Source organism: Lygodium microphyllum, chromosome 13 (genome assembly GCF_053477565.2).
Source record: "Lygodium microphyllum isolate KBCC chromosome 13, Lygodium_microphyllum_v1.1.10, whole genome shotgun sequence".
Lineage (NCBI taxonomy): Eukaryota > Viridiplantae > Streptophyta > Polypodiopsida > Schizaeales > Lygodiaceae > Lygodium > Lygodium microphyllum.
Window position 1 is genome coordinate 125627819 of NC_141147.1, and position 18747 is coordinate 125646565.

Below are 18747 nucleotides of genomic sequence, written 5' to 3' on the forward strand. Positions count from 1 at the left end.
ATTCATGCTCTCAGAGGTTATAGAAAGAGCATAACATACTTGAAGCTAGCAATGATTCTACTCGAATGGTTGGATTAGACTTTGAGGTGGAAGCTCTCAACGAACTCAAGCAAGAGTCTGATAACGACCTAAGTGTCCATCAGGAAAATGATAAGCAAGTTCCACTTGCATACGCAAGGATGAGCACCTCAATGAGATGAAGTGGAGGAAAATCTTTAGATTCCTAAACCCTATGCCTGCTAGGGTAACTATGTCTCTTGATCACGAAGTTTGAACAAATGCTCACAAATCTCAACCTTGTGCTAGGATCAAGGGTTTACCCTAGAGCTAATTCTAGATTCTTGACTTTGTAGTTCCCAAAAATTTCATGTGGATACACCTAAGGTTTGATGCAATATCAAGTTGAACCAAGGTGCAATATGTGTGTATAACCAATGCACTACCAATCTAGTTTAGACTTACATTTTTCAAAACTATGTGACCAACATTGTGTGCCTAAGTGCATAACATGAGTCTTGATGAAATGCAAGAAAGCGCAAGAATATTGTGCAATGTGCTAGGATGTATGTTTGACTTAGCATGTGCTCATGTGGTCTTGTGAGCATGTGGGCATTGAAATGTGTGCATGAGGGTGCATATGATGTGGGTATATTCTTTGCGCTTTTGCTATGTGCAATGGTATGCTTTGTGTGGATGACTTAATTGTCTCGAGGCTTGATTTAGCAAGAAAGTATTGTCACTAACTACAACCAACTATAGGCATGATGCATTAACTCGTTCTTAGGTGAATGACCTAGCTGTGTTGGGATCTAGGGTTTGGTGATATTTCTAAGGTATAGGGTTTGTTGAGTGCCTAATGAAATGGATGTGCACTTTAACTAACCCTGAGGGATGTGAACTTAAGAACAATGGGAGTACGACTAATTGCAACTAGTGACAAGTTAAGAGCATGTGTCTAGAAGTTCATGTCAAGAATCCTAATGTCTACCCATGTTGTTCTTAAAAGTGAGTGCCCTAAGTGCTCGTGATGCTCGGAGTGTGTATGCATCAATCATTCTATACATGACATATATGCAAGAGTTCCATGACTAATTAGGGGTGGTTAGACCAGTAATGCATTGCATATCCACGTGATTGCAGGTCAGAATTTTGGGTGCCTAAGAATGCCTAATCACTTGGATGAAGATGTGTGGGGGAGTGGACAATTACCCTATCCTACTATGGGAAAGTATGAGTGGTCTATGGGAGAGTGGTGCAACAGAGAGTGTGCCTCATGAAGAACATGAGTGCATAATTCTAATGATGGAGGTATCAACCTATGTGTCAGAGTCAATGTAAATTATGTTGATTTACCTACAAGAAAAGGTTGTCACATATATGGAGAATACAAGTCATCGATTATGGTGATGATCACCACTAAGAAGATGGCCAAGACAATTATAATATTGAGACTAGAAATGGCAAGCCAAGGGCTACCACAATAGCCTGTTTGAGAGTATTTGTGGGCTATTCTAGTCAAATTTGGTTGAGAACAGCAAGCCAAGTTCAAAGGTATGGGTCACAATTGAGTGTTGTCCAGGAGGCCACAAGAGCCATAGTTATTATGGTGGGTCACAAGGCTAATTATAGTGGGTGGGGGCGCCTATTTTGGTGGTGCCCAAGTTGGCTGTGTATGGTTGGAGCTAAGACATTAGCCACTTGTTTGTTCAAATGGGCCAAGAGGGGGTATGAACTGGTCAGTAGTGGTGTGACCGACTTGGTGGCATAGCCATTATAAGGCATCCAAGTGCATGGGGGCCAAAGGTGGCCAAGGGTGGCAAGTCATGTCTAAAAGCCAAGGGTTGATTGTGTGTGGATGTTGAGGCCCACTTGATATTCGACCTGAGTCCAAGTACGTGGTCCCACTTGAACCATGTTTGAGTCCAATTATGTTGCCATACATGGCCCATCATATTGCCTCCCTACTTGGACCATGTTCGAGTCCAATTATATGGCCATTTGTAGTGGCCGAGTGTATTGCCTCCCTACTTGGCCTTTCAAGGCCGAGTTGAGTATGGAGTGCCCCTTGTGGGCTAAGCATCTACCAGCCATCTGAACACTTCTCCCTACTCAACCATCCAAGGTTGAGTTACATACGTAACATCCTTGTGGGCCGAACATGGTGGTTTTAGCCCATGTAGACTAAGTGTTTGCCAACAAGACCAAGTTCATAGGTCAAGGACCAAGGGGGTGAGAGTGGGTTCAAATAGAACTTTGGAAAGGTTGAGTCATATATGACGTGCCCCTTGTGGGTCAAGAAGATGGCAATGAGAGGGAGATGAGTCTGAGCAAGACTCTTGTAGTCCAAGTCCATGCAAACGAGCAAAGACTTGTAGTCCAAGTCCTGCTGAGTCAATCACAATCCTTATTGTTCGTAGTTGGTGAGGTGGGTTGTATCAAGGCCATGGAGTGACTATAGGGCTAGTAGAAGGTTTGAATGTTCACAGGCTCATCAAGAGGAAGATGAGAATACCTAAAGCCAATCCAGAGAGACTTAACAAACATTTTATTCATGGACTATAGCTGGCATAACTCCTTCATGAAGATGCTTGAAGGTCTCTATTGATCATCAAGTCTTTTCATCGAAGCAATGATGGAGTCAAAGCGGAGTCTACTACTACATTAATTCCAACAAGCTAATGCACTTAGAAATTAACTTGAAGCATATTTGCTGGATGGAAGATATCAAGCTAGTAGGCTTGTTCCTATTCAAGAAAGCAAGAATCCATTCCATCTTGACTATCAATGGACGATCAATCACACCTAAAGCTGTTATGTGTACGAGCATGTACTAAGTTCATCCCTCCCAAAAAGGTAATTGCACTTGGAAGAATTAAGAGGAATTGTTCTGCGATACTGGAATTCACTAAATTACCTAATTAATATAGGGTCTTTGAGCTTTTAAAGCAGCCTAGGGTCCTTATGGATTTGCAATAGCCTCCTATTTATGGGATGCTTAGTATTTCTTGTCTTCATGGCCAAAGAAGATTGTATACAAGTTACTTTTACTCTAGCACCTTAGGCTTATAAGTACTTTTGGAAGAAGACAAATCAAATTTAATTTATGATCAAAGAGTATGCAAGTCAATATCTCTAATCAAATTAGTGTTTTAAATACCTCCACATATGAACGCCCTATCGAACCTATAATGGGGAAAATTCCTTTTGAAATAGATCAAAGCCCTAGAGTTTAATGTAGACAAGATCCAAACAATTGCTAACTTCTAGATGGAGATTATGAAGGATTTCTCAATAGTCAATACTAATAGTGCAAACTAGACTATGATAGCATAGCTCCGCTTGACAAATAAAGCTCAGCTTTGATGGAAACAATAGTGACACAATAACAAATGACCAAAGCCTCACAAACCTAGGGCCAAATTGAAGTTATGTGAGGGAACTCCTTCCAATCCATAAAGATGAGTGAATTTTTCAACTTAAAGCAATTTGGGTCTGTCACATGAACCATACCACTCTTGCTTTGTGACTCTTCGAAAATATGCTCCACTAATGTCAACTGCTCGATAGGTGGCATATTTTTGCCAAGGTTTGAACCAACCCTTAAACTCCCAAATGTAAACAATTAGGCCCTTCTATTCCTCTTGAAGAGGAAATGACACAAAGTACTTTTCCAATAGGGTGCAATTGAATCAACAAAACATGTAATAGATATGTGAATATCTCCACTAATCGTTGGCAAATGACAACAACAAGAATAATAGCAAATCAAGAGGGAGGGGATAATCAATGTTAGTTACTCTCATCTTTGATTGGTTGTACAGTGACTCTTCTTATATGGGTGCTAGATTGCTATTAGGGCTAACTATCATATACTTACATATTCATGAGTGTGCCTATCTCCCCACCCCACCCAAACCCAAACCCCCCCCCCCCCCCCTCCCCCCCCATCTTTGATTGGTTGTTGAGTGACTCTTCTTAGATGGGTGTTAAATTGCTATTAGGGCTTACTATCCAATGCTTTCCCTATGAAGTAGAACAAAAACTCCCACATCAACTAAATCCAAAGTTCTCAAAATGGGGACTAGATGGTGTCGATTGTGGAACATAGGGCTTTTGTTAACTAGTCGAGGACCCTTCCTTGGATTATGGAGTGGGTATGTCTAAGCTACTCTTAATAAGGTTACTATGGGTATTTTTATTTAAAAGGAAGAGTATGCATAACAATGGGTATATCTCTATATACAATGGCTTCCTCACACGCACTCCCACATTCAATGCCTAGCTCAAACTTGTAATCTTATCAATGCTCTAAACTTGGCTTAGTTAGAGGGATATTTTATAGTTGTATTCCAATAAGAAATATTTGGATTCAAGCAGCTTTGATGGAGCTTTGTATATTGGTAACTCGAGTCCTATCTCTAGGTCTAATGGTTGGAATAGAGCAAGTTGAGTGATTGCAATAATTATATCTTATTTGTAGAGATTTTGGTGTTCCCTAACTAGGGTATTATCTCTTTTTAAGTGAGAGTTATAAACCATTAAATTTGAGTGTCCCTTAGGTATCTCTTAGCCCACATGGTGAGATTGCTGTTTTCTTACACTTTTCTTGCAAATTTGTTATCTCCATGGGTTTCATTTTATTTGCTTCAAGTATGAGACTTATGCTCAAAAGAGGAAGTGATGGCTAATGTTGATGTGGATTCATTCAAACCACTTTAGATTATAAAGCATAGACTTTATAACCATGTTGGTCAATGAGATGAGATCTTAGAAACTAAGAAATATCTCCTATAACCAAAATAGACATAAGGAAAAGTATTTATGCCTTATCATGTTGGTCAATGAGACAAGATCTTGAAAACCAAGAACTAACTCCTATAACCAAAACAAACATAAGGAAATGTATCCATGCCTTGTCTTTCCACCAATCCAAAATGGCTAAAGCTAGCTTATCATCCTCTTGTGGTATCCCAATAGATGCAAGTCTATTTGCAACATCCCTTACCTTCAAAACATACCATTATTTGTTGTATTGACTTTTTGAAAGACAACACCCCTTATCTTCAAAACATACCATTAGTTTTTACATTTTTCAACTCTTACTTTACCTAACCCTTTGGTGTAATACAACTTCTCTGCCTCATTCATAAGTTTGCATCCTAGCTAATTGTACTAGTGACCATTGAAATGGACCACTAATACATAAAAATTCAAAGTTTTTCATTCCAAGCCTCCAAAGTTTTCAATTGATATATTGTTGGATCGTCAATATACCATGTGCACCTACACCCACAACATAACAAGTGCTTAAGGACTTGGTAAAATGGTGGTGTGTAAATGGGTGCGAGGTATAATGTGTGTCCTAGTGTTAGTTGTGTGGGTGTATACGTGTGGAAGTGGCAAGTGGTGGGTGTGTGTATGTGTAGTAAGTGTGGTGAGTGTACAGGTGAAAGAGAGTACACAAGAGAGGGTGATCAGTGTGAATGTGAGTCAAAATGTTGGACACAAGCACATGAGAATGTGTGAGAGGATGTGCATTAGTGAGTGTGTGGAGTGTATGTGGCAATGGGGAATGAGTGTAAGCGTGTAATAGTAGATGAGTGGTGTGAGTGAGCATGTGCACAAGTGTATGAGTAAGAGGGGCCTGGTGAAGGCACAACTAAATGTGCAATTACACACAAGTGTGTGTGTGAGTGGGGTAGGCTAGTGTGTGATGCATGTGGGAGCAATGTGTGTGCACATGGCCTATCTAAGTCCTATCATGTAGATGGGATTGACGTTGAGTGCTTTCACGAGCTAACGTAGTGCATGTTGTTAATGTAGCTATGTGCGCTGACCTTAACCTATGGATTAACTTACCACAAAGTGAGCTTCTACTCTAGTGGAGGACACCTAACATGTACATGACTACCTTTGATTAGTGCAACTAACTTAGGGTATGTTTAACCTATGCGACTAACCTAGTTACGCTTGTGAGTACTAACCTAGTCCGTCACTGATGACTAGTACATGTGTGTTTGCGACCTATGTGATTAATCTTATGATTGAAACCTATGTAGCTATCCTATCCTACTCGACTACATGCCTACGCGTGATTGACTCGACCACATGACTGTAATGAATCGATGAGAGGCTGGGCGAGCTCGACGACGAACTACATTGCAAGGTGAGACTTGACGACGGCTATCCAGATGGACTCGACAAAAGCAAATAAGGGAGTGGTGGACTCGACCAGGGATGGAGGACTCGCCTACAGAAACAGTGGGCTCAGACTCTACTCTAAATGATGGCATGGCGGCTTGACGACAAGGCAACCTGACTTGATGATGACGAATGGGCTTGTGCTTCCCTACAGCCCAAGGAATTGAAGAGTCCGTGTTTCTAAGGCAGACACTCAGTTTGAGGGAGCTGCCGATCAAGACAACCCCCCCTTGGTTCCATGCAAAAGCTCGCTGCACAGAATAACGAGCGATTGGTTGACGATGCTGAGCGGCACCATCCTAAAGGTGAGAGGTCACAGCCCAATACTGAGTCAAAATGTTTCCACTGCACACACTTTCAAAGGCTTCGAGCTCCACTATGGGTGGTTGTCTGGAGCGGCACGTGTGTGGAAGTTCATCAAATCTGGCACCCTGAGACTGGGTAGCAAGGACTCGACGTCGTCACAAAGCGACTCGACCATGGAGATGCTAGGACCACTCGACGATGGATTTGAAGATGGGCTCGACCATGCTGACTAGATGCCACTGGACTACACGATGAGGCGACTCGATCATGGCCATGGAGGTCTCGGCTATGAAGGTTGAACACTTCACGAAGAGGTGCACGGGGGAGGACTTCTTGACATATTACTACAGACTCCATGATAGGTGGAGCCGACCCGACTACTTGGACTGATCAGTGATGAGCCATGGGATATGGAGTCCACCCTAGTGGCATGCTACGGGTTGATGGCTTGACAATGGGATTGACTCGACGACATGCGCAACCTAGACTCCACCACCACTTGCGGCGACAACAGCCACGTCAAATGATGGGGCACTTGTGGTCGAGTGCCAGGGCAACTGACGAGATGGTTTAACAGTCCCCTCAGCCCGAGGCTTCGAGATTGCCATCACAACGCTGTCTGCCATGGAATAGCCAACGTTGTGGAAGGTACAGCATTGATGTTGCTGCCCAAGACTTGGAAGACACGACCAACGCTCAGTTAGGAGACTTGGAGTAACGGGATGAGCAACACTAAACAGGATCACAGGGATCAAAAGTAGTATGTCACAGGGATCAAAAGTGGTATGTAGTCGAGTGGCTATAAGCAATCGAGTGCGGTTGGCCAAAAGGGTGACGCTCCGATCGGCATGAGAAACCAGGCTCGCCAACGGAGGGTGTCGCAACTCAAAAAAGCCCATTGCCCCCAAGCTCGAAAAGGCACCGTCTAAAACTACCTCGGTCCCCCATCTTCTGCCAGTGGCTGCCGAAGGTGGGTGCAATCACTCATGTTTGCCACACTCAAATTGATGAACCCTCAAATCCATATTGCACGCAATTCAATACTTAGTAAATCAAACAATCCCATCATTCCTTGATGGCATGTTATTTCTAAGCTTAAAGCTTAATTGAAAATAATAATTAAAGCAACAAACTCATGGAATGATGGACACACAAACAACATCATTCTCCATACTATGCATTCTGCTACAACTTGCCTTGCCTAGCTACTATTATAGCCTTTTGTGCACATAATCTTCTCATTCCTCAATGTATTGAGCTTGATGGTAAAAGTGATTGGCCTTTCCCTCCCTCCTCATAGCAATCGTCCTTTGAGCCATGGTCTTTCATGATGTTGATGGAAGCCCCATCTATTGATTCTCTCTCCGGAATATCAAAATTCAAGTGCGAAGATTAAGGTTAGGGTTAGGACACTTGTCTAGGATGCTACCCCATTTGTGTTATAAGGTTTGCGCCCATCTTGTGTTTTAGGAATTCCACAATTGTGAATTAGGATTTACACCACCTTTTGGGCGACCTACCTACTATGTACGATCTAGGCCAGAATAATCCTTGAAGCACGCTTATGCCTTGACCTAAATAGACCTAGCCTACATTATTCTAATTACATTTCCGTCTACACAATCCACAAAACAATTGTTGCAAATGTGATAAATACAGTTGCGGATGACAATACAATGTACGCAAGAGTGAGCTCCTCTCAAAAAAATAATACAACCATAATAATGATGCATCCATGAAGTACAAAAATAATACAACAAAGAATAATCATTTTACCTAGTACACTACTGTGGTACACAAGTGACCATTTAGTACGATGTCATCACGAGCAACTAGGTATGGTAGTCTAACCGTGGTGTTTTGCTTAATTGTAGGCCGCTTCCAAATCTAATTACACAGTAGGCTATGAGAGAGAGAGACACACACACACACCAAGAGGACTTAGATGGATTCAACCATGGTGTTCTACTTAATATAAAGCTACTTCCAAATCTAATTGCACAATGGCTATAGAAAGGGAAAGGGGGCGAGAGAAAAGGCAATCAATTGTATTCAATAGTGTTTTGTTGTGTTCGTTGTGTTCGATAGGTATATCATAATATTTTATTAAGCATTTATTTAGTTTAATTAATTAATCATTAATTAAAACAAGTAATTAATTTATAATAGTTATAATCATTTATTAATTCAATATTGAATTAAAATAGTTAGTCATTGTAATTAAGATAGGTAAGTAACTTATAGTAGTTTATTAATTAGTTTAATCAAAATAAAGCTAGAATTAACTACTTTACTTGGTATATCTAAGTATTTAGTTATACTGGAGATTATATATTTGGGTTATTAGTAAGTTAACCAAAATGTTTTTAATTATTAGTTTAGTTATTATAGTACTATACTTCACTTATATGACAGAAAAGAGTTGAGCTTCCTCATGTCAGTTAAGCTCTCGAACTGTATCTTGTCAAGCACATGCAAATCATGTTTCAAAAGCTACAACAGTCACACCAGTGATATAGGATATATTGCAGAAGTACCACAGCAGAAAGTACACCTGCCATTGCAGCTAAAACATGAATTTCTGCGCAGATGGTATGAAACTTCAGGGTCTTTATATATGATTTCAAATGACACAACAGGGACTCGCTCATTAGCATGATAGAGACTTATTTTGCTACTTTACCATGGTTTGCGGTGCACTGATGGTTAGCCATTATTCTTCACAAATACTTTGCCATGGTCACCATTATAGAGTAAATGTGCATGTTTGGAAAGCGTCGTGACCAATGTGAAGTTACAACGTCACAAGGGCAGGAAATTCAGCTGTGACTCATCCACTGGCATGTTTAGTCTTCCCTTTTATCTCGTGCCAATGCAGGATTTGCGATGGGCGATTTCTGTCTATTCAAAGGACGTTCCACCAGCCTTTTGCAAGATGTCCTGCGCCTTCCCTTTCATCTTTGACTCTGGCTTTCCAGCAGAAAGTGTTCCAAATCCTGACCAGGATGCAAAAGACCCCCTCCGTTCAGGCTGCAGAGAGCCGAATTGTCTGGCTGCAGTCCCTACAATGGCCATGGCTGCAGCACTAGGAAGGACTTTCGCAGAACGAAATGTATCATAGCCCTGCTCTTTTTCAGTGAATTGCATCAAGCAACTGTTCCCACTGAGCTTGGTTGCCCCATGAAATGGCCTATAACGGTCTTTAGAATGATAAAGAGGAACTCGCTTTTCTTGTTCTACTCCAGATGTAAACCTCTGCATACGTTTCGGTATTTGTATGTTCTGGTGCCACCTCTGTAACCACACCTGGGACCTGATAGGTAGCCTAGTTGGACCTTTTCCAACTTGTATTGAGACAGCCTCATCCCTAGTTTGCGCTGAAACTGCAACATCTTTTGGCACTGTGTCAAACAGTTTGCTATGTGACTTGGTGGCTCCCTGCTGTTCGTTGTGTAAACCATCAGCTTGATTTAGCTCACTCAACTGAGGGCATTTCTCTGGCAGAAAATCCTCCTTTCCATGTTGGTTGACAGCTTTATTGTCCTTGTCTTCTGCAGGCATGTTTAGATCAGATCTCTTTCTTTTGTTGTTGACAATAGCTGCAATATATGGATCCTGCTGTTGACAGATTTTGTTTTGACCAGGCAAAAAGGTTTGGGCCTTTACTCTTACTGGGAGTAGTTGCTCATTTCTGAAGCTAACCGGACTGCAATTCGATGCCACATGACATTCATGGCCAGCAGGTGCATTTGCTTCACCAACAGGTTTCTTAGTTGCCAACACATGAGACCTATTGTGCTCGTACGTACATGTCAAGGCCTGAAACATCATCATACAAACATGACAAGATGTCAAGTTCTGGCAGCTTTAATTCTTGGTTAGCATCCTCACTAAGTATAAGGAGCACAACCAACAACTCTATGGACTGATCATAGCACACAACTTCATGATTTGATTGTTTTAACCATAACCTCTTGATCCTTGTATGTACCCAAGGCAACAAATGCACAAAGCTGAATGAATCAACATCTAAGTGCACAAGAAGACTCTAGCCCTCCTGACATAACTCCTGAAGAAAGGGCTGTGACCACAACAATTTCAGACTTAGTTTAAGTTGTGATGATCTCCTGACTACAGAAAGAATGTCTGTCCCAATTAGAAGTCTTTCAAGTTCAGAATATTGATCCGCTTGATTATGTGTTGATACAGCTATTTACTTTGCGTAGTTCCACTGAGTTTCAAGAATGGGGGAAACAGGAATGGCAAACAATGTAGTTTTGGAGTTTCGGCCAATTTAGGAAACGAGGAGCATGAATTTTGGATTAATGCATTAAAACCATACATCTGCTTTTTGATGTATCAATGCACAAATACCATTTAGTCAAATATTACACAAAACTTCAGGTATGAAAATGTGGAGGTAAAACTTCAGGTATGAAAATGTGGAGGTAGAGCAAAAAGGGGGGGGGGGGGGGGGGGGGGAGGGAGCTTGGGGGGGGGGATGTCGCCTGTGCGCTGGCCCCCCATCACTGCCGACCAGACCTGAGCATTCACAACCTGATCTGCACCCCCTTTCTCTCCGTTTCCCTGCCCGTCAGCTAGCCGCCTTGCCCTCTTGCAGGACTGGGCTGCAGCAGTGACAATCCGTTGCAGAGAGAGAGAGAGAGAGAGAGAGAGAGAGAGAGAGAGAGTGTGTGTGTGTGTGTGTGTGCATGCACTACTGGTCACAAGATTCTGCCCGTCTTTTATTCTGCTGGTTGCCTGTCCTGAACCTGATCATCACCAGAGACTGCCTGAGAATCTACTGCACCAGATTCACTGGACTGCTGCATGCCACACAGTTAGGGTTTTAGACTGCTGCGTTACCTGGTCTAAGCAGGCGGACAGAGACGTGCTACATCTGGCACAAACCCTACCTTTGCACAGGGCTTGTGGCTACAGTCTCAGGGTTGTTTAAGGCAGGCAGTGCTGCGCTACCTTGCATATAGGTGCTGCCCCTGGACAGAACACAGCAAACAGATTTGGGTAATCAGTTGCCCTGTGCGCAGCACTGCTCTGTTTCTGCAGGGGGAGAGAGAGAGAGGGAGAAACACCTGCTGAGAAACCCTGTTTGTGTGTTCCTGTGTGCACCCTTGTTCTTCATCCCTGTGCACAGGCTAGGGCAGCAGAGCATTTCAGCATCAGGCAAAAAACGTCTGCTCCCCTATGGCTGAGTTGAGTAACACTTTCAATAATGCAATGGTAGATGCCTTGCAGCCACACATGGATGAGGATGAAATGGTCCCGAATTCTCACATGGAACATGCTGAGCCCCGTGTCAAGCGTTCCGAATTTGTTGAGGCCTCCCCAGTGGAAGGGACAAATGCATTGCCTTGTGGGGAATCACAAATATTGCCTTGCACTTTAGAGATGGGTCACACTTTGTCCTATGCTCAAGCAATAGGGCAGTGACCAGTCAGATGACTCCCACGACTTGGATTGGGAGCATCTTTGGGAATTTGACAACACATTGCTTGGGGAGTATGTGCAACATAATCAAGATACTTGCAATGAGTTTGAAGAAAGTGATGCCATCATTACTTCTGTGGATACAAAAAGGTGTTGTGTTCGTTTTCCTCCCCCATGAAAAAGCAGTCATCTTTTTCTTTACTGCCAAAATTCCTACCATGTCTTTGCATGGGTAATGACCATCATGCAAGAGGACAATGTGGAGGATATCTTTGTGGGCACAAGGGGATTTTATGAGGTCTTGCTCCGATCCCCTCATCGGCGGGATATGCTTTTAAGTAAGCTATCATTATTTTATGATCGTAAACCGGTGCATGTTGTTCCATGGCAGCGAATGGTAAACTTTACAAAACTGCTACAGCAAGAATGTCCACTTTGGGTGGAAGTGGAGGGTTGCCCAGCCATGTATTGGTCCCTTTTGCTCCATGCCATGGCTTGGCTGGTGAAGTGTTGATACCCCCCAATACTTAGCAATCAATAGAAATAAAATATGCATGCTTTGGAATACCTCTCGCAAGCATCCCACTTGGCTACAAGTGAATTCCCTTGGTATGTACACTTTGCACTTCTACCTCGAATGGGAAGCCTTCGCAAGACATTGCTTCAATTGCAAAAAATTGGGCACTTTATGGCAGAATTTACTGAAACCAAAGAAGAGACAAGAGAGGCAAAGTACAATGGATGTGGATCAGTCCTCGACTTCTAAAGCACGTGGTAATGGAACAAATGCCTTCGCTGTATTGGCAGATTTTCTAATTGAGGATGTTCTTGTTGTTTGGCCGAATAAAGTTGCAGCAGGCAACTGCAACACCATTCTTCATCTCCCATCTCACATGAGAATTGCTACATGGAATGTTCCATGTATTCGTTCACATGGCAAGCAATATGCTATGTGGTAAACCTTGCACTCTAATGCTTGGCATGTTTTGTGTGTAACAAAGCATAAGAGTCACAAAGAAGCAAGGAGAATCCTACACTATCATGGGTTCAAGCTTTTCTATGTCGGTGTTTTAACAAGAACTCATTTTGGTGTACTGCTAATTGTCACAAAGAAATATCAACTAGTAGTGAGGGATTAGGAGAGATGTATCCGGCAGATTCATAATGATGTGGAAATTACTTATGAGGGGAACTGCTATGGTTGATGGGTCTCTGTGCTCCTAATGATGTTTCTAGTCGTCGCGAGTTATGGCCCCAGTTGAAAGCATGCCTCTCCTTTGGAAGACCTAATTTATCATGGGTGATTTTAATACGTGTGTTGACCCATCGCATTCAACTTCCAGACATGGTCTCATGGATGGCCCGAAAAGCCAAGACTAGAACACCTTTGCTTTAGCAGTTTTGAAATAGAATCTATGATCTTGGTTATCTCTCCTAGACCATGGCTACACCTTCGATTTGACACAAAACCTCGAAACCTAGAGCCACTTGGATCAGCTCTACATTATACATGATGATTCCTTTTAACCGAAGGTTTTGAAAATCAGCGTTTTGTAGGGCTATGTTCTCTTTGATCACTTTCTCATAGTATTTGAGATGCATATGCATCATAGTACGGAGGAGTTTCGAAAACAAGAGAAACAAAAATGGAAAAAGACGGAGTTTCGACCAAATTTTGAAAACATGGAAATGACGTTTCGGATTGTACGCTAAAATAAATACGGTATTATGTGGGTATGTAAATATATCAATGTCTATAACAAATGTATCCAAATTTTATATGAAACTTTAAGTCTTCATGTCATATGATTGAAATCATGATTCATTACATATATCACAATTCATGAGTGAAGAGTCAAGACTCAATGGTTAAAACTTAAGACAGCTTAACACAACTAAGACTTAGTTTTCAAAACTTAAGACAACAAAATGAATTATAATTTATGACTCATGAATCATCTATGATCTAAAGAGCAATAAAGACTAACATCAAGAATAGTACAATCAAGATGCATAATAAGTAAAATCAATATACAATGATACATATAACTATGTCATGTGAATAATTTGTCCAAACTTCAAAGTCCAGTGAGTATTGAACACTAGATACTAATAACTATTAAGTAATAAATATCAACATCAGTGAACAATTGGCAACTGCAGTTTGCAATGCTAAACTGACTCCCGAGTATCATGAGTCATAACTCATCCTAACTTCGAGGATCCGTATATCATCTGCTCATCCGACCCTAAGGATCGTGATCGAGAAGATGATGAAGCAGCCTCAGCCTCAACCTCGAACTCTATCTCTAATGCACGACACATGTGGCCCTCGATTGTTGTAGTGGCTCTAGCCCTTCTCTGTGCACAAATCTCATGCACCGGTGTCAATAGCTCCTCGTAGAGCATGGAGTAGTTTCCCACTCCTCTATGGTATCTCTGGGATGTCATATACCTTCTCTATATCAATCTTGTCGACGTTCACCTCCAAAGGTGAACGAGACAAATATATGAGAGAAAATTCAACATGTTTAATGTTCATAAATATTACATATTAAAAATTACAATCTCAAGTCCAAGCAATGACAAGTATCAATGTTAAAAAGTTAATAATACATAATACTATTCATTACCAATTTACTTGTAAAGGCTCAAGGGATAGAGCAGTCCTTTCAAGAGGCTAGAGATTGCAATGGCAAAACACTAAATACTCCAAAACTGGGCAATTGTGATCTTGTTTCTCTTTTTGGCGTGGAAGAGGACCCATATACTTTAGTTCCTCTCACCCGACCCTAAACTCCAATCTTGTAAGAGGACAGGAATGGCAATATGTTTCTATTCAAATTTAAGAGACTGAGCTTAGGTAATTGTGAATAGGTAAGCCATAAAATCAACATTTAAGTAGACAATACATTATGGAATTTGTTACCTAGGTTGCATAATACAATAGATTATCAAGATTCAAAACATAAAAGTCATCAGTCACATACCAACGTCCACAATTACCATATTTCTCCCACTAAGAGACAAGCCGAAGTTGTCTCTCGAAGCCTAGCTCTAGACTGGCCAAAATAAGAATAATAATTACATAATGCTAATAAATCATTCTCTACTCTCCTCATTATATCTAGATCACCCCCTATGAGATGCCTCGTGTACTCCATGAAGCCCTCCTCCAACTCTTCACTAGTGTACATCTTCTCATTGTGCCAAAGGAGATGCAAGATATATGCAGCAACATGGATTGGTTTATAAAACTAATCTCATTGTGCATTTCACATAGCATGAATCTCATCAACCCTTGAGAGCGAAGGATGATGGATCATATATAAAATAAGTTAGAATAATCATCAATGAGTCGTTAACACTAAATCATTACATATGTAAAAGTTAAACAGTAACTTACTTATCTTGGAATAAAAAGCTATTGCAAAGCAAGGCCCTACCAATTTTACCCAGATACTCGTATAAAGATCCAAAGCACTCCCCTCCATATCAATGATGTGTAAATATAGCAATAGGAGTGAGACTTTTCACTAATGCCTCTGCCTCAACCTATCAACTCTCATTTAAAATATTGTATCTAAAAGCAAGAGCCTTTCGAGACTCTCTCTCAATCCATGTGAGCCATTCCTCGCATTCAATGGTTCATATCAAATTTAGATGGACCCGTATCAACCTCTCCAATACAATAAACATATAAACAAATCTAGTAGCAGAGGGTTTCTATAGCTCAAGTGTGCTATTGGCTCGAAACATGCTTGTGAGGGATGGCCTCTTCTTCACAAATCTTACAATGCTTGTTGCCGTCTTGAAAATGTCATCCACCCAAGATATTTGTTCAACATCTTCAATAAGCAAGTCAAGGCAATGGGATGCATATGGAGTCCATAGTACATACTATGCTAAAAAACTCCTCCTTAAGCATATATTCCATAGACACACAATTGCTTCCATTATCTGTCACCGCCTACATCACATTTTCGACTCCTACATCCATGATGACCTATCGCATGTGCTTCCAAATGAAAGCTCGTGTGATGGTAAGATCCGAGACAGAGGCATCAATGGCCTTGATGAACATGATACCTTTACATAAAGACACCGAAACATTGTAAACATGTCTTTGACGGATATTTGATCATCCATCGCATAATATTATGCATCTATATTTCGCCCATGTCTCCTTTAAGGACTCTAATTGAGCCTCTATATATGCTTTCTTCTTTCAAAGCTTCCATGTGTGCAATGCATCCGCAGATAGACCTTCCCACTCACACCCTATGTGGCTCACTAACTTGATTATCTTCTTTCATTGATATATAGTGGCCATATTGAAAGGGATAGCACACCAAATAAATAAGCATGTGAGTTTCCTAGTTGCCTCCACAATTGCCTGCCTTTGAAATTCTACGTGGACACTTGTACCATGCAAGGAGCATGTTTACCCACCACCACTAGAAGATGGCAACGTGATCCTTTTTGCACTTGAATCCGATACGGATATGGATGCACTTTTTTTTAATGGACCATTGGTACCTCCAATTTAGCTAGCGCCACTAAGCCCACTAGCCTCTCCTTGCCCCACTTGTGCTTCATTAACCCGATGTGGTATTGGATGAGAGGATTCATCCTTTTCTAGCTCAATCCCCGTACGCTTTTGATGCCAAAGATAGAGACTTACCATTACTTCAGCCAACACATTTACGCAAGGCCTGATATCTTTGTTGGAAACGCATATCAACTGGTCTTTCACGCACATTATGCTTCCCGATTTCTCCAATGCATAATAGTTGCACTACCACTTCTTTGATCCGCCGAAGCCCTTGTATCCCTTGATTGGAGTGACATGCCTCCAATATGGATCTAGCGCCATGATTAGCTAATGGTAAAAAAAAAAAAAAAGAAGAGGAGGAGGAGACAGCGACGGCGGCGGCGGCGGCTCGAGAGTTGGAGTACTCAGTGCAGCCTATAGAACTGAGAAGCATTGAGATGATCGCGATTTGGATACAACGCCCACATTTTTTTCTTGGATAAGCCACTATATGCTGCCCGTTTCAGACCGCAAGGTACCGAAACACCAGTCTACCATTTTCATTTCGGTCCAAAATGGCCGGTCCATTTCGGCAACCCAAAAATATTGTTTCGGGGTACTATGCTAACAAATGGGTTTACAAGGTAAAATGTATTGATGGGAAGCCCAAGTACATGGCACGGTTGGTTGATAAGGGCTATACACAGAAGGAAGGCATAGATTTCCAAGAGGTTTTCTCACCAATGGTGAAGATGACTATGCTCCGTGTTTTGTTTGCTCTCACCGCATCCTTGGATTTAGAGTTAGATCGGATGGATGTGAACACTGCTTTTCTTCATGGTGACTGGATGAAGAGTTGTACATGAAACAACCCGGAGGTTTTGCTATTCCCAGAAAAGAGCATTTGGTCTATAAGCTGAAATGCAACTTATATGGTCTAAAACAAGCCCTTAGACACTGGTACAAAAAGTTTGATACCTCCATGCTCAACCATGGGTTTAAACACAGTCATGCAGATCATTGCTTATACACTAATAAGGCTGATGATGGAAGCCTTATTGTGCTGGTCTTATATGTGGATGACATGCTCATTGCAAGAAAGCATAAGAGTACTTTGAATGCTCTTAAAAAACATCTAAGTTTAGTCTTCTCACTGAAAGATTTAGGGGCAGCTAAACACATTTTGGGCATGCGCATTAAAAGAGATAGAGGGCAGCATTTGTTGTTTCTCTCACAGGACAAGTAGATTGCAAAGTACTTGACAAGTTTAATCGAGCTGATGCTAAGCCTCTTGGTGTGCCTTTACCGCCACATATAAAGTTTAGCAAAGCTGATTGCCCAAAGGATGATAAAGTTACTAGTGCTATAAAGGGCATACCTTATGCATCAGCTTATGGATCTTTGATGTATGCTATGGTTGCAACTCGCCCTGACATTGCTCATGCAGTGAGAGTTGTTAGTAGATTCATGTCTAACCCTAGCAAGCCACAATGGGAAGCAATGAAATGTATCTTCAAATATTTGAAACATACACAAGAGAAGTGTATATGCTATGGAAAGGGTACACTAGAGTTGCATGGATTCTATGATTGAAATATGGCAAGAGATCTTGACACTAGGAAATCTACCAGTGGGTATGTTTTTACTTTGGCTGGTGGGGCTATCTCTTGGTGTTCAAGGTTACAGAAAATTGTGGCACTAAGTACTACAGAGGCTGAATATATTTCAGCCACCAAAGCTTCTAAGGATGCTATTCGGCTTGGCCGTCTGGTCAAGGATTTTGGTCTTTCTTCACATACTCCAATGCTTGGTTGTGATAGCCAGAGTGCACTACGTCTAGCTAAGAATGCCATGTTCCATGCATATACCAAACACATAGATATGCAATATCACTTCATTTGACAAGTCTTGGATGATGGTCTTGTTAATGGTCTTGTCACACTAACTAAGATCAAAACCCAAGATAACCCTGCAGATGTTCTTACTAAGAGTCTTGCAAAGGCTCAACATGAGCATTGTATCCAATTAGTGGGAGTTACTTCGGGACTTTAAGTGGGAGTTTGTTGGACGTAAAGTCCCTTCGTCTCCATGTATAAAGTTATACGGATGTGAACACCCCCTTATCGTACCCTAACTCTTAAGATAAGAAAAGAAGAAGTTTAAAGTGGTCTTACATCACCTTTATAGGTCTTGGTAGGCCATTGGGCAGCTGACACATCTTTTGCTTGATGCCTTGGCCTCTTTGGGGTGGCCCTTTG

General features: G+C 41.5%; 1 protein-coding gene across 2 annotated transcripts in view; it reads right to left on the minus strand.

The window, feature by feature from the left end:
• Window positions 1-8922: 8922 nt before the first annotated feature.
• LOC148027178 (uncharacterized) overlaps window positions 8923-18747 on the minus strand; it is an 86073-nt gene continuing 76248 nt past the window's right edge. For both annotated transcript variants that reach the window (XM_087691727.1, XM_087691726.1), the window contains exon 4: window positions 8923-10326. In XM_087691727.1, the coding sequence (XP_087547853.1) occupies window positions 9409-10326 (918 nt within the window). In that variant the 3' untranslated portion in view covers window positions 8923-9408. The remainder of the gene's footprint in view (window positions 10327-18747) is intronic.